General features: G+C 40.4%; 1 protein-coding gene across 1 annotated transcript in view; it reads left to right on the top strand.

The window, feature by feature from the left end:
- The first annotated feature begins 182 nt into the window (after positions 1-182).
- The window catches only part of niban2a (niban apoptosis regulator 2a), a 49,380-nt gene continuing 27,655 nt past the window's right edge, over positions 183-21,907 (top strand). The window contains exons 1-2 of the mRNA XM_029709601.1: positions 183-518; positions 20,609-20,739. Of these exons, the coding sequence (XP_029565461.1) occupies positions 464-518; positions 20,609-20,739 (186 nt within the window). The 5' untranslated portion in view covers positions 183-463. The remainder of the gene's footprint in view (positions 519-20,608; positions 20,740-21,907) is intronic.

The following is a 21,907-nucleotide window of genomic DNA, read 5'->3' as shown; positions in this document are numbered from 1 at the left end:
TTTCCGCACCTCAATAATGAAGTTGAAATTTGGGCCAGATATAATTTCTGTAAATCACGCACTCAACAGTCTGGTAATTGTATACCAAGAAGATTCCTTTAAAAGCCACACCCATGAGGCTGAACACGATGGAGTGATGATTTTGAGAGGGTGTGTCTTGTCAGAATGAACTAACATAGCCCGCTTTCTAACTTTTCATTTGAGTTTTCTCACGATCCAGAAAAGGTACAACACGACACGCTCTTCCACAACTTTTTGTCGACCCAGATTTTCTGGCGGATAAGCGACCAACTTGCTTTTGAAACATCGTATGTGGCGTCGTTTCGGGGAAAGGCGAAGTCATACGCGATAGGCTAGTGTATTTGTTCCTCTCCTAGGTTGAGATACTGTCCTTGACATTGGCCAACGCGCCTTTCTTGCCCCTTCTCTTGGGGTTTGTTGGTTAACCAGCGGGGCTGTAACGATGGGGGATGTCATTTCCACTCACCTGGACGAAGGCAAGCGAGAGATGATTACCGGTAAGCTCCTTGACTTTCCCTACAATTTACATCTTGGATTGCTGCTTAATATATTTGCGTAAAATGTGAAGAGGGATACAAGACAATTCATTTAAAGGATATGGGCTCCTTACCCATTGTTTTTTTCTATTCTCGCACAGGAAACTTACTCGACAGTCAGCATCCCTCGAAAGTTACAGGTTTTAAAATGTATATTGTTGCAATAAATTAGAATTCTACATAATGTCAAGTTGCCTGGCATAAAACTCAGCTGAATTACATTCAAAACGGACAAACTCTCCCTACTTGAATCAAGCCCGATCTGAAATAACTTATTTCTCAGAGATGATAATAATTACAGATTGTTACACAAAATAATGTGATTTAACCAAATCTTTTTGGTATCCATTACTGGGAGTTACAGGTTAGGTCGCTCAAAAAGAGCACAGTGTTACTCCTTTGTCCAAGGACATTACACGTTCTGTTTAAAGGGTGAATTGTCTCTGGAAGACAAAACAGCCAAATACTCCATCTAAACGTGAAACGATTCTCCATCGTGGTATGGTTCTAAAACCATAAATCCCTCTACTTTCATATCACAAAATAATTTCACAAATGCATTATACACAGTTACTGTATGCTGTTTTAACCGTTTTTTTACACCGTTGCAGCCGACAGTATTTTTCAGTGACAACACGTTTGTGGTGTCTCTTCCATTTACACACACAGGTGTATGGCGAAGCAGATAGCTAATTAGCACAGGTAGTCCATGTTGTCTTCTATATGTTTCCCGTAAACAAGCAGTGGTGGAAAAAAGTACCCAATTGTCATACTTGAGTAAAAGTAAAGATACAAGTGGCGCAGCGGTCTAAGGTACTGTATCGCAGTGCTTGAGAAGTCACTACAGCCCCGGGTTCGATCTCTGGCTGTGTCACAGCTGGCCGTGACCGGTAGACCCATGAGACAGCGCACAATTGGCCCAGCGTCGTCTGGGTTAGGAGAGGGTTTGGCTGGCCGGGACGTCCTTGTCCCATCACGCTCTAGCGACTCCTTGTGGCTTGCGGGGTGGCTGCAAGCTGACTTCGGTGTTTCCTCTGGCACATTGGTGCGGCTGGCTTCCGGGTTAAGCGAACAGTATGTCAAGAAGCAGCGCGGCTTGGCAGCGTCGTGTTTCGGAGGAGTCATGGCTCTCGACCTTCGACTCTCCCTAGTCCGTATGGGAGTTATAGCAATGGGACAAGACTGTAACTACCAATTGGTTAACACGAAAAAGGGGTCAAAGTAAAAATAATACTTTAAAAGAAAATGACTGAAGTAAAAGTTAAAGTCGCCCAGTAAAATACTACTTGAGTAAAAGTATTTGGTTATAAATATACTTTAAAAAATAAATGTAATTGCTAAAATATATTTAAGTATTAAAAGTATAAATAGTTAAAAATGACTTATATTAAGCAAACCAGACGGCACTATTTACATTTATTTTTATGGATAGCCACTTCAATACTCAGACATGATTTACAAATGAAACGTGTTTAGTGAGTCCGCCAGATCAGAAGCAGTAGGGATGACCAGAGATGTTACATTTTGAATAATGATCAAGAGAACAAGTACTTTTGGTTGTCAGGGAAAATGTATGGAGTAAAAAGTACATTATTTTCTTTAGGAATGTAGTGAAGTAAAAGTTACCCCAAAAAACGACTTAAGAAGTACTTTCAAGTATTTTTATTAAGTACTTTACACCACTGTAAACAAGCGATGTAACATGGAAATATGGCGTTGTGGGAACCTTACAAAGATGTGTATCAATTTCACTTTTTTTAATATATAATTATTTCTTGCTGATATGAAAGATAAGGTCCTTATACTTCCAAAATCCTACCGTAAACTCCCCCATACAGAAGACACCTTTGTCTAATGACTCATTTGTGTAATGTAATGGAACTGAAAGTCACGATCAAGGGCTACAGGTTAGGTACTGTTTGGTGTATAGGACAGATCATTTTCGACCAACCTTAAACCTCTCTAGGGTAGGTGGGACGATTTCGTACTCAACAGCCAGTGGAATCCCATGGCGCGTTGTTCAAATACCTTAGAAATGCTATTACTTCAATTTCTCAAACATATGACTATTTTACACCATTTTAAAGACAAGACTCTCGTTAATCTAACCACACTGTCCGATTTCAAAAAGGCTTTACAACGAAAGCAAAACATTAGATTATGTCAGCAGAGTACCCAGCCAGAAATAATCAGACACCCATTTTTCAAGCTAGCATATAATGTCACATAAACCCAAACCACGGCTAAATGCAGCACTAACCTTTGATCTTCACCAGATGACAATCCTAGGACATTATGTTATACAATACATGCATGTTTTGTTCAATCAAGTTCATATTTATATCAAAAACCAGCTTTTTACATTAGCATGTGACGTTCAGAACTAGCATACCCACTGCAAACTTCCGGTGAATTTACTAAATTACTCACGATAAACGTTCACAAAAAAACATAACAATTATTTTAAGAATTATAGATACAGAACTCCTTTATGCAATCCCTATGTCCGATTTTAAAATAGCTTTTCGGTGAAAGCACATATTGCAATATTCTGAGTAGATAGCCCAGCCATCACGGGCTAGCTATTTAGACACCCACCAAGTTTAGCCCTCACCAAAGTCAGATTTACTATAAGAAAAATTGGATTACCTTTGCTGTTCTTCGTCAGAATGCACTCCCAGGACTTCTACTTCAATAACAAATGTTGGTTTGGTTCAAAATAATCCATAGTTATGTTCAAATATCCTCTGTTTTGTTTGTGCGTTCAAGACACTATCCGAAGGGTGACGCGCCCGACGTGTTTCGTGACAAAAAAATTCTAAATATTCCATTACCGTACTTCGAAGCATGTCAACCGCTGTTTAAAATCAATTTTTATGCGATTTTTCTCGTAAAAAAAGCGATAATATTCCGACCGGGAAACCCTGTTTACGTTCAAAGACAGAGAAAATAAAAACATGGTGTCGCCTCGTGCACGCGCCTCAGTCTCATTGTCCTCTGATCGACCACTATCCAAATGCGCTAATGTTTTTCAGCCAGGGGCTCCAAAGACATCATTCACCGGTTTGCCGCCTTCTGAGAGCCTATGGGAGCCGTAGGAAGTGTCACGTTACAGCAGAGATCCTCAGTTTTCAATAAAGAGAGTGTAGAAGCCCAAGAAATGGTCAGACAGGCCACTTCCTGTAAGGAATCTTCTCAGGTTTTTGCCTGCCATATGAGTTCTGTTATACTCACAGATACCATTCAAACAGTTTTAGAAACTTTAGGGTGTTTTCTATCCAAAGCCAATAATTATATGCATATTCTAGTTTCTGGGCAGTAGTAATAACCAGATTAAATCGGGTACGTTTTTTATCCGGCCGTGCAAATACTCCACCCTATCCCCAACAGGTTAACTTACCAATATGGGGCGGCAGCGTAGCCTAGTGGTTAGAGCGTTTGACTAGCAACCGCAAGGTTGCAAGTTCGAGTCCCTGAGCTGACAAGGTACAAATCGGATGTTCTGCCCCTGAACAAGGCAGTTAACCCACTGTTCCAAGGCCGTCATTGAAAATAATAATTTGTTCTTAACTGACTTGCCTAGTTAAATAAAGGTAAAAAAAAATATATATATATATATATATATTTCAAATGGATGTATTTTAATAATGGAGCATTCTCTAAATTCAAATGCACCATCTGCAACTGGACACATACATTTAGAAGATACATGTTTGGCCGAATCGAGAACAAAAATAGTGTCGTAAATGTTCTGTGCTACACCAAACAGTACTTAACCTGTAACTCCCAGTAATGGATACAAAAATATTTGGTTAAACCACATTATCTGTTCTAACAATCTCTAGCTAAGATAATAACTGCTTTCCCAAGGACAGTCACCTTGATCATAATGTTTGGGCAGTAGTTTGACCCTGTCCAATTGTGGTCCCACCGTCAACGGTGGGCTTTTTTCAAAATGGGGGCGGTATTCATTTCTACAGGTTCATGGGAGCTATTTTACCATGCACTAAATAACTACAATGGCTGCTTCTGATTATTACTTTTTCCAAGAAGAGCTGGACAAAAAAAAAAAAAAAAAATTACGTAGGAAGGTACAACCCTATTTATATGAGCCGGAATGCATTGAAGAGGAGTTGAGACGGCGAGAAAAATAATTGCGAGACCAGCAAGCAGCAGCGGCTGGATAAGGAGGGCAAATGACAAACAAGTAAGTTGTTTTGCAGTCGATAGCTAGCTAGCAATATAAGCTCTCTTTTTACATGAGGCAGTGTTGTTCAGTACAATTTTGTGACCGATTCGGCCATAACGGGGCTTGCTAGTACCACTACAAGCCAAGTTTTGCTAGCTAGCTTTGTTTCCTATACCTAAAATGTACTGTAGTCGAAGTTATAGCTAGCTAACTAGCCTAGCTAGCTTCAGTGCACCTCATTAGGAGCGAAACTAGGGAAATATTTTGATGACGAAGAGTAAAGGAATGACTCTGGATTTATGACTCATATTAGTCTTGGAGTAACTATACCTGTAGTTAGTTATAGTTATAGTTATACCTCTAGCTAGCTAACGTGTGTCTGTGAGATTTCAAAGTGTCTTATATTATAAACTGGGTGGTTCGAGCTCTGAATGCTGAAAGACCAGCATCAGACCGTATACCATGGGTATGACAAAACATGTATTTTTGCTGCTGTAATTACATTGGTAACCAGTTTATAATAGCAATAAGGCACCTCGGGGGTTTGTGGTTCATGACAAATATACCATGGCTAAGGGCTGTGTCCAGGCACTCGCGCATAAGAAAATCCCTTAGCTGTGGTATTTTGGCCATATACCACACCTCTTCAGGCCTTATTGCTTAATTCTAAATCATGCTGCTACAATAGGAATACAGACAGTACAAAGCGATTGCCCACAAATGTCTAATAGAGTTTGTCTTTCTTTTACAGACAATTCCGCTTGGATACAAAGAAGTTGATGACTCTCAAAAAGAGATGTGAAAGGTCCCATAACAACAATCTCCCCTTGTATAAAAGTGACTTCGAACACCTCACTGCACCACCTAAACTAGAGGTCGACCGATTATGATTTTTCAACGCCAATACCGATATCAATTATTTGAGGACCAAAAAAAAGCCAGTGCCAATTAATCGGGCGATTTAAAAAAATAAATATATATATATATTATTTATTTTATTTGTAATAATGACAATTACAACAATACTGAATGAACACTTATTTTAACTTAATATAATACATCAATAAAATCAATTTAGCCTCAAATAAATAATGAAACATGTTCAATTTGGTTTAAATAATGCAAAAAAAAGTGTTGGAGAAGAAAGTAAAAGTGCAATATGTGCCATGTAAAAAAGCTAACGTTTAAGTTCCTTACTCAGAACATGAGAACATATGAAAGCTGGTGGTTCCTTTTAACATGAGTCTTCAATATTCCCAGGTAAGATGTTTTAGGTTGTAGTTATTATAGGAATTATAGGACTATTTCTCTCTATACAATTTGTATTTCATATACCTTTGACTATTGGATGTTCTTATAGGCACTTTAGTATTGCCAGTGTAACAGTATAGCTTCCGTCCCTCTCCTTGCTCCTACCTGGGCTCAAACGAGGAACACATCGACAACAGCCACCCTCAAAGCAGCGTTACCCATGTAGAGCAAGGGAAACAACTACTCCAAGTCTCAGAGCGAGTGACGTTTAAAACGCTATTAGCGCGCACCCGGCTAACTAGCTAGCCATTTCACATCGGTTACACTAGCCTAATCTTGGGAGTTGATAGGCTTGAAGTCATAAACAGCGCAATGCATTGTGAAGGGCTGTTTGAATGAATGCTTACGAGCCTGCTGCTGCCTACCATCGCTCAGTCAGACTGCTCTATCAAATCATAGACTTAATTATAACATAATAACACACAGAAATACGAGCCTTAGGTCATTAATATGGTCGAATCCGGAAACTATCATCTCGAAAACAAAACGTTATTCCTGTTACAGTGCACAATCTTCAATGTTATGTCATAATTACGTACAATTCAGGCAAATTAGTTCGCAATGAGCCAGGCGGCCCAAACTGTTGCATATACCCTGACTGCGTGCAATGAATGCAAAATGACACAATTTCACCTGGTTAATATTGCCTGCTAACCTGGATTTCTTTTAGCTAAATATGCAGGTTTAAAAATATATACTTCTGTGTATTGATTTTAAGAAAGGCATTGATGTTTATGGTTAGGTACAGTCGTGCAACGATTGTGCTTTTTTCGCAAATGTGCTTTTGTTAATTAAATCATCCCTGTTTGGTGAAGTCGACTGTCTTTGTTAGGAAGAAATAGTCTTCACAGTTCAATGAGCCAGGCGGCCCAAACTGCTGCATATAGCCTGACTCTGTTTGCAAGAGAAGTGACACATTTTCCCTAGTTAAAAGAAATTCATGTTAGCGGGCAATATTAACTAAATATGCAGGTTTAAAATATATACTTGTGTGTTGATTTTAAGAAAGGCATTGATGTTTATGGTTGGAGCAACGTGTACCTAAGCGATTATATGCAACGCAGGACAGGCTAGATAACTACACATGGTTGATGATATTACTAGTTTAACTAGTGATTATGATTGATTGTTTTTTATAAGATAAGTCTAATGCTAGCTAGCAACTTACCTTAGCTTCTTACTGCCTTCGCGTAACCTCGTGGAGTGCAATGTAAAGCAGGTGGTTAGAGCGTTGGACTAGTTAACTGTAAGGTTGCAAGATTGAATCCCTGAGCTGACAAGGTAAAAATCTGTCGTTCTGCCCCTGAACAAGGCAGTTAACCCACCGTTCCTAGGCCGTCATTGAAAATAAGAACGTGTTCTTAACTGACTTGCCTAGTTAAATAAAGGTCTAAAAAAAAATACAGATTTCCGATTGTAATGAAAACGTGAAATCGGCCCTAATTAATCGGCCATTCTGATTAATCGGTCGACCTCTAACCTAAACCCACCATATGCAAGTATTCCCTTTGTAAAACTGTAGAATTTATTATAGTAGTATATTTTTCTTCTAGTGTATATATGTCATATGTTGCCTTAACTGTTCCTGCTTATTTACATTTACATTTTAGTCATTTAGCAGACGCTCTTATCCAGAGCGACTTACATTGTGAATACATTTATTACATTTATTTTTTTTCGTACTTACTGCTGTGTAAACTCACCTCGGTCTCCAGAGCAAATAAACTTGTCTTAAACAAACCATGTTTACTTATTTGACAGAATAATCTACTGTTTTATTGAAACATGTTTACTTGCCAACAAATTTTAGTTGAAATGATCTGTTTTCGCAGTAAGATTGTAGCTAGTTTATGCAAATTAATTTAATGAATACCACAATGAGACGATCCAGATGTTGAAGTCAACACTTTATTGGTTTCCGATGCAGCAGGAATCATCTAGTCACTTGTCTGTACACTTGTTAAAAAAAAATATACATATATACTTTTTCCACATTTTGTTACGTTACAGCTTTATTCTAAAATATATATATTTTTTAAATCTGTCTTTCTACACACAATGTATTAAAAATGAAAAAACAAATGCCTTATTTACATAAATATTCAGACTCTGCTGTGAGAATCAAAATTAATCTCAGGTGCATCCTGTTTCCATTGCTCATCCTTCAGATGTTTTTACAACTTGATTGGAATCCACCTGTGGTAAATTCAATTGATTCGACATGATTTGTTCAAGGCACACCTGTCTGTATAAGGTCACATGTTGACAGTGCATGTCAGAGTAAAAACCAAGCCATGAGGTCAAATGAATTGTCCGTAGAGCACCGAGACAGGATTGTGTCGAAGCATAGGCCTGGGGAAGGGTAACAAAAAATGCCTGCAGCATTGAAGGTCCCCAAGAACACATTGGGCTCCATCATTCTTAAATGGAAGAAGTTTGGAACCACCAAGACTCTTCCTAGAACTGGCCACTCGGCCAAACTGCGCAATCGAGGGAGAAGGGTCTTGTTCAGGGAGATGACAAAGAACACGATTGTCACTCGGACAGAGCTCCAGAGTTGCTCTGTGGAGATGGAAGAACCTTCCAAAAGGACAACCATCCCTGCAGCACTCCATCAGTCAGGCCTTTATGGTAGGTAGAGTGGCCAGACGGAAGACACTCCTCAGTAAAAGGCACATTACAGCCCGCTTGGAGTTTTCCAAAAAGGCACCTAAAAGACTCAGACCATGAGAAACAAGATTCTTTTGTCTGATGAAACCAAGATTGAACTCTTTGGCCTGAATGCCAAGTGCGATGTCTGGAGGAAACCTGGCACCATCCCCACGGCGAAGCATGGTGGTGGCAGCATCATGCTATGGGGATGTTTTTCAGCAGCAGGGACTGGAGGACTAGTCAGGATCGGGGGAAAGATGAACAGAGCAAAGTACAGAGAGATCCATGATGAAAACCTGCTCCAGAGCGCTCAGGACTTCGAACTGTGATCAATAGAATTGTCCGTAGAGCTCAGAGACAGGATTGTGTCAAGGCACAGCTCTGGGGAAGGGTACCAAAACATGTCAGCAGCATTAAAGGTCCCCAAGAACACCGTGGCCTCCATTCTAAAATGGAAGAAGTTTGGCCATGCGGCCAGCTCTTCCTAGTGTGGAATGAAGAAAAACAAAAAAATTATTTTTGTTTTTTGAATAGCCAGCGTATTATGAAAGCTGGGGAAATGTTGGTTTAGATAAACAAATGTAGTTCGCTAGCTAGTTGGCTAGGAAACGTCAGCTCGACTTCTTCTTTTCTGCTGCACTGATGTTGGCTGATCGGATGCCTTCTTCTTTGACCTGAAGGGGAAAATCGATGGAATAGCATCACTTTTCAACGTTCGACCTGGCAACACCATGAGTTGAGACTTCCGATCCGTTTCAAAATCCGTTGTCTGAAAGTGTTGGCTACAAACAGACATTTTTATTTCTCCATGGGAGTATTCACATCAACTGGATCCACCTCCAACAGGACGGTACTACATCCTGAAATTGTTATGAATTCTGGATATGGTGGTTGGTTTCAAACCAGCAAATGTAGATGGCCCGTTTTCTACCGGTGAAATGCAGAAACCCTCGATTTCCGTGTAGTGAATAAATTCTTGAATTTTATGACATATTAATGGGCATATATAGTGAAATAGAGCAGCAGTGAAATTTCCCTTTTATGTTTCTCATATGTCACATGCACTTAGGTATTGAAGTATTTTTAAAGACTTCATCATTGGTGTACAAGATAAATAACAATTGGTCATCACACAACATAACACTTATTGGAACGACTAGCCCGAAAACCCACATGGGGCCAATGGGGTCATGTTTGCTGGGGTGTGTTTCACTTAACCATTTCTCAATTCAGTCATGTTGAATTGATTATATGAGTTTGCTTGGGTGAAGTGCGGTCCGATCAGGCTACTCCAGACCTGTATTTTCCATGACTAGCCACTCTGTCTGGGGTTCCAACCTCAGAATCCAGGATATGTGACTGTGTGGTTGTGGCTGGAAACACTGTATGCCACTTTCCCCCCTGACTGACCCTCACAGGGCTCCAGACTAACATTTTCCCCTGGTGCCACTAAGTTTTTCAGTTGCACCAGCCCATGATTTGGTCACACCACGCCGTCACATAATAAATATATACATTTACCAGACGCTCCTATCCAGAGGGACTTACAGTAGTGAATGCATACATTTCATTAAAAAAAATTCCGTACTGGTCCCCCATGGGAATCGAACCCACAACCCTGGCGTTGCAAACACCATGCTCTACCAACTGAGCCACACGGGACTTTTATTTATATATATATATATATATATATATATATATATATATATACACGGGACTTTTATTTATATTTATATATATATATATATATATATATATATATATATATATATCTTATAAAGTAATTCAGTGCTTTATTAAAAAATGAGATCGTATTCAAGAAGTACATTGTTTCATGTTGTGATTCAAGTTAATGTCACATGCATAAGTACAGTGAAATGCCTTTCTTGAAATCTCGAAACCCGACAATGCGATAATCAATAACTATGTAATACTAGAAAAAAACACGGAAAATATGAAGGGAAAGTGGGATACCTAGTCAGTTGTACAACTGCATGCATTCATCTGAAATGTGTCTTTCGCATTTAACCCAACCCCTCTGAATCAGAACTAAGTAAGTATGCATACTATACAGGGTCAGTTCCAATGCAATATTTACAATTTGCAGGGATACTGGAGTGATGGAGGTATATGTGTAGGGGCAGGTGCGCAACTTCGGTTTTAGAAGTGGGGGGGCATTATTTTTTTTACAATTATAACTTTTTATCTGGTCGGATATACACACCAAACAGCCTACCTGACCGCTCGGAGGCGTCCACATGGCCCTAAAGCACACCATCGTCTCGTTTTGTATCACATTCCAATTATAAATCTGAGGGGGGAAAAAAATGCAATTTCAGAATGTCCCCCCCGCGCCCCTGTGTAGGGGTAAGTTGACTAGGCAACAGGATATAAGAAACAGAGTAGCGGCAGCTTGTATGTGAGTGGTTGTGCGTGTGTGTGGAGTTAGTATAAATGTATGTGCATATTTTGTGAGTGAGAAGAGGATGGAGTGAATGTGTGTGTTTAGGGACCCTGTGAGTGTGCATAGACAATGCTAAATAAAAGGTCAATAAAAATACAAGGTTAACTCAGTCCGCGTGGTCATTTTGTTAGCTATTTATCAGTCGTATTGCTTGGGGATAGAAGCTGTTCAAGAGCCTGTTGGTCCCAGACTCGATGCACCGGTACTGCTTGCCATGTGGAAGCAGAGAGAATAGTCTATGGCTTGGGTGGTTGGAGTCTTTTACGATTTTCCGGGCCTTCCTAATGTGCAACCTAATCCAGTGATTGTCATTCATTATGGGTTGACAATTAGGCTGTTTTATTTTACATTTTAAAATAGGGCTCCAGAATTAAAAAAAAAAAAAAATTCTCCAATTGAATGAATTTGCCTACGTCTTAATGTGCACTAATACCAAAGGCTAGTTCATATTGGAAACTCAAAACACATTAGCTAGATTGCTAAATCTAAATATGATACTCACTGTTAGTAGTCATTAGTGATGGGAAGTTGGGCTCAAAAGAAGGAATCTTTCGACTTTCATTCATTTGAGTCGACATTTTGTTGTGTGACAGCCTAAATTTAAAATGGATTCAATTTGTTTTTGTCACTGGCCTACACACAATACCCTGTAATGTAATTATGTTTTTCGAAATGTTTACAAATTAATAAAAAATGAAAAGCTGAAATATCTTTAGTCAGTAAGTATTCAACCCCTTTGTTTATGGCAAGCCTAATTCAGATTCAACCACAAAGACAAGGGAGGTTTTCCAATGACTTGCAAAGAAGGGCACCTATTGGTAGATGGGTTTTTCTTCTCTTTGCTCATTATCTGTTTTCCTGCGCGCATATGAGAGATAGTTGGTGGTCGGCGCATGTCTCTGGAGCCGCTGAGCCGGAGGAGCGTGTATTAATCCTGCTGTAGGACTCATTGCGGCCAGCACTAGCAGGTCAAACAAATGACTAGTCACTCAGAAAAAAACAAATCATGACTCTCGAGTCAGTACAAAGAGTTAGTTCAAAAAGAATGAATCGTTTGCAAACTGCATATAACTTAATGCCCTACCTTGGTAATCGCAATTGCCAGTGCGCATTTCATGCGCGCCATATCTCAAAGCCATATAAAATATTTTGGTTGTAAAAAAGTTGCTATTGAGCTCAAAATTGAGAGCTGCGAAATAAAAAGTATAGCTATAGAAAGCTGATAACCTCATTTATTCAACTGTGGCAACAGAATGGCCCAAAATATGATTTTTAAATGTTATACAATCAGAAAACCCTTTTTTTTCTCCCAGAGCATTTTTTCCCCCCTGGGAAAGAGAGAGTGGTTCTCTTGACACAGCAACAGGCCCCAACGAAATGGGTACAGGGGCAGGCAGACACTTTCATTACAGGAATCATGAGGATAATGTACTTTTATTTTGGATAAGAGCAAGATCATTTTTATTTGTCAAATGGCAGCCAAACATCGATCATCATGTCACCAGAATAAGACCCTCGATATAAGGCGCATCAAGCTCATCGCAGTGCACTTTCGCCACCCTTTGAAGTTCATCGTAACTTATTGTAGCCTAATAAACTGCATGGTTTCCAGAGTTGTAGTGGGAGGACCAGACATGTCATCGCATGACTCCAAGTTAACTTTGATATGATGGTTATTATTAGGGCTGACCACATTTAGTCAACTGGTCGATAGGCTGTTGGTCAACCAATATTATTATTTTTTTGTCGAGCTGTGGCAAATATATCAAAATAAATGTTATGGCACACGAGACACCTGTCTGATTCACGCCTGTCTGAGTGGTCTAATCCATTGTGTAGGCCGCGGGGATGGTTCACCTGTAGTACATTTACCATTTCTAATCTACAATGTTTGTTTGGATAAGGTCATTTCTGTTAATGCATTCAATGTAGTAGTAATAATAATATAGTCTTACCATTGTCACTGTAGGAATGGACACGTTATTTGATTCCGTTTACGATTAGTCAATTTATTCATTGTCTTCTGTTTGGAACGCTCCTGTCAAATTTGAGTTATGCATAGAACTAGGTCTAGGCTACCTGGCCTGAGTGCAAATGTAGGCTTATAAATGTGCCCATTTGGGAATCTGATACTATTTCTGATTGTCTTAACTCACCACCACTGTGGAGCTTCTCAAAGTAATTTTTTCTTCGCCTCAAAAAAAGCAAGTGAACAAAGTCTGTTTTTACATCCATTGAGAATGACAGTAGTTCATGCTCTGATCTGATGCAAATGTCATAAAATAAAATAGATTACTTCTTATCCCTTGTGCAAATACCCTACAGCTGTCTGTCTGGAGCTCACTGGCACGGTAAACTCTAAGGGCCCAGAATATTGTATACAATGTTGCAAGTTTGCTGCACCAGCTTCAGGCCAGACCCAAGTTAATAGTTGATACAATGTTTCAAGTTTCTTGCAGACAGGCCATGTGTAGCCAATGTGATTTATAGGATACTTCTTTTTATCAGGATATTTTCAACCTGCGGGCTGCAATGTTTTTATTTGTTGGCTTTATGTAGGCTATTTTTTACGCAATGGCAATAGAAGTTACTTTTAGGTTTGTATCACTTTCATTTAGATATAATTTTGATTAACCACATTACATTGATGTTGAGATATGAAGACTTTATTAGAAATTATATTAAAATGTTCCACGAAGATGTGCATATGAAAATCATAACTGGCACACAGATCAGTAGAAATGGTATAATAACTTGGCACTCCAAATGGAAAAGGTTGCCGACCGCTGGTGTAGAATCTGCAAAGGCCAGCAGCGGGAGGAGGAGGGTTGGGCTATATTGATCTCTGGCTCCCTCTTTAGTAATTTGTATCTTCATTTTTTTATTGCAGTGCTTAAAGCATCAGACAAAGTAGCCTACATATAGTTGATTTTATTCTAACATGGGGTGTGTCTACATATTGAAAAATACACGTTTTAAAATTTCAACCAATCGATTGGTCGAAAGAACCGATGACTCTCGGTTGACTATTATATATACTGAGTGTACAAAACAAGAATGATCAAACCAAAGGACATCCAGCCAACTTGATACAACTGTGGGAAGCATTGGAGTCAACATGGGCCAGCATCCCTGTGGAATGCTTTTGACACCATGTAGAGTCCATTCCCCAATGAATTGAGGCTGTTCTGATGGCAACAAGGGGGTGCACAACTCAATATTATGGAAGGTGTTTCTTATGTTTCGTACACTCATTTAATGTTTTTGGACAATGTTTTTTTTATATTTTTTTATAATGCAATTCTACAGATTTTGTCAGGAGGCTAAGAGAAAATGTTGTGGTTTTAAAGACAATTTCCTGTAATACTAACATTTTTTTTTGTCATGGGTGTGAGAAAAATGTGCTGTTTTGTAGCTCATCTCAAGCTAGTCTACATCATTTGCCATGAGGCTGAGAGATTCAGGATTCTGTCCCTGTGTAGCTTCTAAATATGTCTAAAGCTGCAGATTTAGAAGGAAAGGGAGGGAAGTGAGTGTGTGTACAGAAGAAGAAACAGGTAGGAACATGCCTTGGGATTACTGAGCAGAAAGCCAGTTTGGTTCTCACATACTGCTGTATTTTTGTCCTCCCTCTCTCTCTCGCTCTTTCACAATGTAGTTATTTTGGCCTACAAATCCTATATAAAGGTTTTTCATTCTCTCTATGCAGCTTTATTTCTACCTGTCATATTTCTATTGTTTCATCTTAAACCTTTTGTCTATTTCCCAGCACTACCCAACCCACTGCATAAGGTGAGAGGTGTGTATGTGTGTGTGTACACATGTTTGTACCTGTGGGAGGAGTGGTTAGTCAGCTCTTTTCCTTTGGGAGTATACTGTTTGGAGTAGTTGGCTGTACTGGTCGACGTCTCCACATTTGTTGTCAAGGCACATTCTCAGCAGCTGAACTCCTCTTTGACACACACACATTTCTGTTTTCTTTCCTACTCCTAGACTTGTGTTAATCATGTGTCAGTGAACCTCTTGAACCTAGTCCATCACTCCTTCATCCCTTTAACCCTCCTATTGTGTTGGTTTCATGTTAATTCATTCTGTTTCTTCTGTTTGCTTATTGACCTGAGCTCATACAACTTGTTTTTGAGTAAAAAAAGCATAATGTATGGATTATTTTGACTATAATAAATACTCAGATGAAACATATTGTGCTATTTATCACAGACTACTTTGTGTCAAAGTTTAATAGGGACTCTCTCCTCCTCACCAGTGTCATGATCAAGATATGATCAAGAGCCTCACATACAGTATATCGTTTGGTCATTGTACTGCTACAGAATGAAATGTGAGCAAGGCCTCGAAAAAGCTTTATATGACAAAGCTGCGAGAAAATATATATTATTGAAACAATGTTGTGATTGTTTGTGAGAATGCCAACAGGTGTGGTTCCCGTGGAGGAAAGATTCTGTTGGGGAAAGGTTCCCGTGGGGGTAGCCATGGAAGCCAAGAAGGGGAGCGAGGTGTGTGTGTGTGTGTGTGCTCAAACACACATGCATGTGGGGGTCTGGGAGAGGAAGTGTGTCCATCTGATGAACGGGCTTGTGCCTGAACTAAATTTTATACACTAAAACCGGGAACGCCACAGGTGTACAAAAGTTAGATAAAACACCAAAAATGTAATGAAAATCATCAAAATGTATTTTGTGTGTTCAGATGCCCTGTGTGGACCAAGTCATGGAACATTATGACAATCAGATGAAATGAACTACATTTTTCAGAGAGAACTTGTAAATCGGTCCAATTCAACCGGAACACAGTAGGAGGGTTAATACATTATATGGTACAGTAGGCCTACCCCTCATCCCAGTGTGACAGTGGGCCATTCAAGCTACAGGATGTCTGCTGATTCTTAGAGTTTTCCAGCTGTTTAGACGATCTGCACCCAATGGAAACAGGAAGGGAAATGATCAATGCACGCTGACTACTGTACTCTCACTCACTCTGTCTGCCTTTCTACCTCTCACTCACTCACTCACTCACTCACTCACTCACTCACTCACTCACTCACTCACTCAAACACAGGCTAGAAGTAGGTGGTTGTGCTGTCAGTCTCTAATCCCCGGTACTGGGACTGCCTGCTTCTTGTATTTGGGATGACAGGGCACTAAGTAGACACACACACACACACACACCGTTTCCTAATTTAGCCCTTAAGTGCATTCAAATCTCCATCAGTTTAGTTTGCTGCAGACTGTCATTCAAGCCATGCCTTCATTCCAGTGGGGAAGTGTGTCATTTGACCTAACTCTCCCTGTGGCCAGTCTGCAGGCTTTGGCACACTAACCCAGCCTGTGGAAAGTGCAGCATGTGAATGGAATAGCAGCTCTAGCCTCTGGTTGTGAATGGGGCTAGCTCTGGTCCTCAGAGAACACACATGGGTGTCTAGTGTATTGTTCTCAGTCAGAGGTCACAGGCACAGTACAGAGGATGTGTGGGAAATAATGGATCAAAGTGCTCACAGATGTAGCAGGAGATATCTGGTACCCTCATGATGACTCAAACAACATCCAAGCCCTGCTGGCCTGTTTCCACTGTTATACAAATACACACAGGGTGGTGTCATGATGAATTAGACCAGTGTGGAATATATTATACAGGTGGAACTGAGGGGAACACCCTTTTTAGTATCTATGTCTAGATCCTTCTCAGTATTTATTTTGGGGGATCTGAAACCTAGGATTGAACCAAGTATGTTTTTTTTTTTATACAGTGCATTACAATACACAGAGTGTGTGAACGTGTGTTTGAGTGTTACTTTGAGATTACTTCTCTCCCCTTTTTCCTATCTTGTCAGGTCTTTCCTTCCTGCCCTCCTACTCAAAGGCTGCTCTCTCTTTCCTGTGGCGCCTCTACCATAAACATCTCACAGATTACTGTGTCATGTCAGAGTTGAGAACACGGAGCCACCACAAGCTAAGCCTGTGGACTATAAGGGATCTTTAGGAAAAGTGCTATATTTAGGAAAAGTACTACTGGTATCTTAAGGAAAAGTCCTACCAAAAATAACTTGTTTTTATAATAAAGAAGATGGTCTTTATTGCTGGTTAGACCATGGTATTTTACCATTCAACATCCTGATGCTTGAATCTCCATATAGTCTGTAGTGTGGTACAAATTCAGTAGGTACAATGTTATTGTAGGCTCTAATGTGCCTTGACTGTAGAAGTCTTCATTATCTGTTCCAATTTAGAATTCATTTATTGAACTACCTTTATGAACTGAGTGTAAAAAACATTAGGAAATCTTTCCATGACATAGACTGACTAGGTGAATCCAGGTGAAATATATGATCCCTTGTTGATGTAACTTGTTAAATTCACTTCAATCAGTGGAGATGAAGGGGCGGAGACAGATTTAAAGAAGGATTTTTAAGCCTTGAAACAAGGGTGAATGGGCAAGAGAAAATATTTAAGTGCCTTTGAACGGGGTATGGTAGTAGGTGCCAGGCACACCGGTTTCAGTTAGAGGTCGACCGATTAATCGGAATGGCCGATTTTAATTAGGGCCGATTTCAAGTTTTCATAACAATTGGTATTTTTGGCCACCGATTTGCCGATTTTATAATAAAAAAATATATATATATATATATATTTTTAACACCTTTATTTAACTAGGCAAGTCAGATTAAGAACACATTCTTATTTTCAATCACGGCCTAGGAACGGGTGTTAACTGCCTTGTTCAAGGGGGATTCGTTTTTGCAACCTTCTGGTTACTAGTCCAACGCTCTAACCACCTGCCTTACATTGCTCTCCACGAGGAGCCCGGATGGCAGGCTGACTACCTGTTATGCGAGGGCAGCAAGAAGCCAAGGTAAGTTGCTAGCTAGCATTAAACTTATCTTATAAAAAAACTATCAATCTTAACATAATCACTAGTTGACTACACATGGTTGATGATTTTACTAGTTTATCTAACGTATCCTGCGTTGCATATAATCGTTGCCTGTTAATTTCTCATTGAATCACAGCCTACTTCGACAAACGGGTGATGATTTAACAAGCGCATTTGCGAAAAAAGCAGTCGTTGCACCAATGTACCTAACCATAAACATCAATGCCTTTCTTTAATATATATATATATATATATATATATATATATATATTATTATTTTTTATTTAAAAAAAATAATAATTTTAAACCTGCATATTTAGTTAATATTGTCTGCTAACATGAAACTGTGTCACTGCTCTTGCGTTCATTGCCTGGCTCGTTGCGAACTAATTTGCCAGAATTTTACGTAATTATGACATAATTACGGTTGTGCAATCTAACAGGAATATTTAGACTTAGGGATGCCACCCGTTAGATAAAATACAGAACGGTTCCGTATTTCACTGAAAGAAAAAAACGTTTTTTTTCGAGATGATTTCCGGATTCCACCATATTAATGACCTAAGGCTCGTATTTCTGTGTGTTTATTATATTATAATTAAATCTATGATTTGATAGAGCAGTCTGACTGAGCGGTGGTAGGCAGCAGCAGGCTCGTAAGCATTTATTCAAACAGCACTTTCGTGCGTTTTGCCAGCAGCTCTTCGCAATGCATTGCGCTGTTTATGACTTCAAGCCTGTCAACTCCCAAGATTAGGCTGGTGTAACCGATGTGAAATGGCTAGCAGGTGTGCGCTAAAAGCGTTTCAAACGTCACTCGCTCTGAGACTTGGAGTAGTTGTTCCACTTGCTCTACATGGGTAACGCTGCTTTGAGGGTGGCTGTTGTCGATGTGTTCCTGGTTCGAGCCCAGGTAGGGGCGAGGAGAGGGACGGAAGCTATACTGTTACACTGGCAATACTAAAGTGCCTATAAGAACATCCAATAGTCAAAGGTATATGAAATACAAATGGTAGAGAGAGAAATAGTCCTATAATTCCTATAATAACTACAACCTAAAACTTCTTACCTGGGAATATTGAAGACTCATGTTAAAAGGAACCACCAGCTTTCATATGTTCCCATGTTCTGAGCAAGGCACTTAAACGTTAGCTTTCTTACATGGTGTAACAGTGTAGGTTCCGTCCCTCTCTTCGCCCCAACCTGGGCTCGAACCAGGGACCCTTGCACACATCAAGAACTGAAACCCACGAAGCATCGTTACCCATCGCGCCACAAAAGCCGCGGCCCTTGCAACGCAAGGGGAAACCCTACTTCAGGTCTCAGAGCGAGTGACGTTACTGATTGAAATGCTATTAGCGCGCACCACCGCTAACTACTAGCCATTTCACATCGGTTACAAGGGCACATATTGCACTTTTACTTTCTTCTCCAACACCTTTGTTTTTGCATTATTTAAACCAAATTGAATATGTTTCATTATTTATTTGAGGCTAAATTGATTTTATTGATGTATTATATTTAGTTAAAATAAGTGTTCATTCAGTATTGTTGTAATTGTCATTATTACAAAGAGAAAAAAAACCGGCCGATTTAAACGGTATCGGCTTTTGTTTGGTCCTCCAGTAATCGGTATCGGCGTTAAAATCATAATCGGTCGACCTCTAGTTTCAGTGTGTCAAGAACTGCAACGCTGCTGGGTTTTTCACGCTCAACAGTTTCCTGTGTGCTTTCGACACCTTGTAGAGTCCATGTCTAGTTCTGAGGGCAAAAGGTGGTTGCAACTCAATATTAATATTTGGAAAGTGTTTTTAATGTTTTGTACACTCAGTGTGTTTAGCCCTTTTCTCAATTAATGAAGTCTCTGTTTAAACATACTATAACTCATGATTTGGTATAATTCCTTATAGTGACATGTGAGAGCAATTTTAATTTTACTGCTTGGCTTTTCATATACGGCTGATAGAAAGGTGGTAGAAATACTGGAGGGTTAATGCCCTCTCTTCCACAGTCTCTCTTTGCTTTACCTGTCTGAGTCCGGTCCAGTCCACCTTTCGTTACGAGTCACCGTATAGTATAGCCTCTCTGCAAGCCTGTCGTCTATGCCCCCTTCGGTAGTCTCACAGCTTCTCTTCAAGACCATGTCCTCTGTGATCTGATGAGTCACATTACTGATGTGTCATGCTCTGGCCCTGCTGCCAGTTGAAGTTTCTGGGACTGTGTGGCCTAGCTGTGCTCTCTCTCCTGCTCTCCTACATTCTCTCCTGCTCTCCCGCATTCTTTGCTGCTCTCACTCTTTCACTCTCACTCTCTTTGTCTGTGGCTGTTTTTCTGTGACTGTCTAGCATGTTGTCTCTCTCTCTCTCTCTGTGTGTGTGTGTGTGACTGTTTTGTCACATTGACATGTCTGTTTTGATGTTGATGTTTGAGTAACTTGGCACCTGTTTTCATTTACATTACATACTGGGTTATTCAGGCTGTGTTGTGTGCGTTCTGTGAATATGTCTCTAACTGTAAGTTCTAACTGTCATCTATCTCTGCCCACAGCTCGTACCAGGCAGGTGATGGGGGAGTTTGGCCATGTGTACGAGCAGCAGTATGCAGTGGCCCTCTTCAACAGTGTCCGCTTTGAGATCGAGGGGGGAGGAGGGCCCCAGTCACAACTCCTGCACCGCAAGGCAAGAGGCCGGCCCGGAAACGACTGTCTGTCGCACTCGTTTACCCCCTGTTGCTGTTTTTGTGTCTTCCTCTGTTCTTCTCTCACTCCATCTGTCCCTCTTCCATTTTTTTTATTTATATATAAACTCAGCAAAAACAAGAAATGTCCTCTCACTGTCAACTGCATTTATTTTCAGAAAACATAATGTGTAAATGAACATATTTAAATTAACATAAGAATATTCAACAACTGAGACATAAACTGAACAAGTTCCACAGACATGTGACTAACAGAAATGGATTAATGTGTCCCTGAACACAGGGGGGGGGGTCAAAATCAAAAGTAACAGTCAGTATCTGGTGTGGCCACCAGCTGCATTAAGTACTGCAGTGCATCTCCTCCTCATGGATTGCAACAGATTTGCCAGTTCTTGCTGTGAGATGTTACCCCATTCTTCTACCAAGGCACTTGCACATTCCTGGACATTTCTGGGGGGAATGGCATAGGACACTAAAGAGGCCTTTCTACTGACTCTAAAAAAACACCAAAAGAAAGATGCCCAGGTTCCCTGCTCATCTGCGTGAACGTGCCTTAGGCATGCTGCAAGGAGGCATGAGGACTGCAGATGTGGCCAGGGCAATAAATTGCAATGTCCGTACTGTGAGACCCCTAAGACAGCGCTACAGAGAGACAGGACGGACAGCTGATGGTCCTCGCAGTGGCAGACCACGTGTAACAACACCTGCACAGGATCGGTATATCCAAACATCACACCTGCGGGACAGGTACAGGATGGCAACAACAACTGCCCGAGTTACACCAGGAACGCACAATCCCTCCATCAGTGCTCAGACTGTCCTCAACAGGCTGAGAGAGGCTGGACTGAGGGCTTGTAGGCCTGTTGTAAGGCAGGTCCTCACCAGACATCACCGGCAACAATGTCGCCTATGGGCACAAACCCATCGTCGCTGGACCAGACAGGACTGACAAAACGTGTTCTTCACTGACGAGTCGTGGTTTTGTCTCACCAGGGTTGACGGTTGAATTCGCGTTTATCACAGCAGGAATGAGCGTTACACCGAGCCCTGTACTCTGGAGTGGGATCGATTTGGAGGTGGAGGGTCCGTCATGGTCTGGGGTGGTGTGTCACAGCATCATCGGACAGAGCTTGTTGTCATTGCAGGCAA

The sequence above is a fragment of the Salmo trutta genome, chromosome 23 (genome assembly GCF_901001165.1).
Source record: "Salmo trutta chromosome 23, fSalTru1.1, whole genome shotgun sequence".
Classification (NCBI taxonomy): Eukaryota; Metazoa; Chordata; class Actinopteri; order Salmoniformes; family Salmonidae; genus Salmo; species Salmo trutta.
Note: the sequence above shows the minus strand (reverse complement) of the source record. Positions and strands in the feature narration are given on the sequence as shown.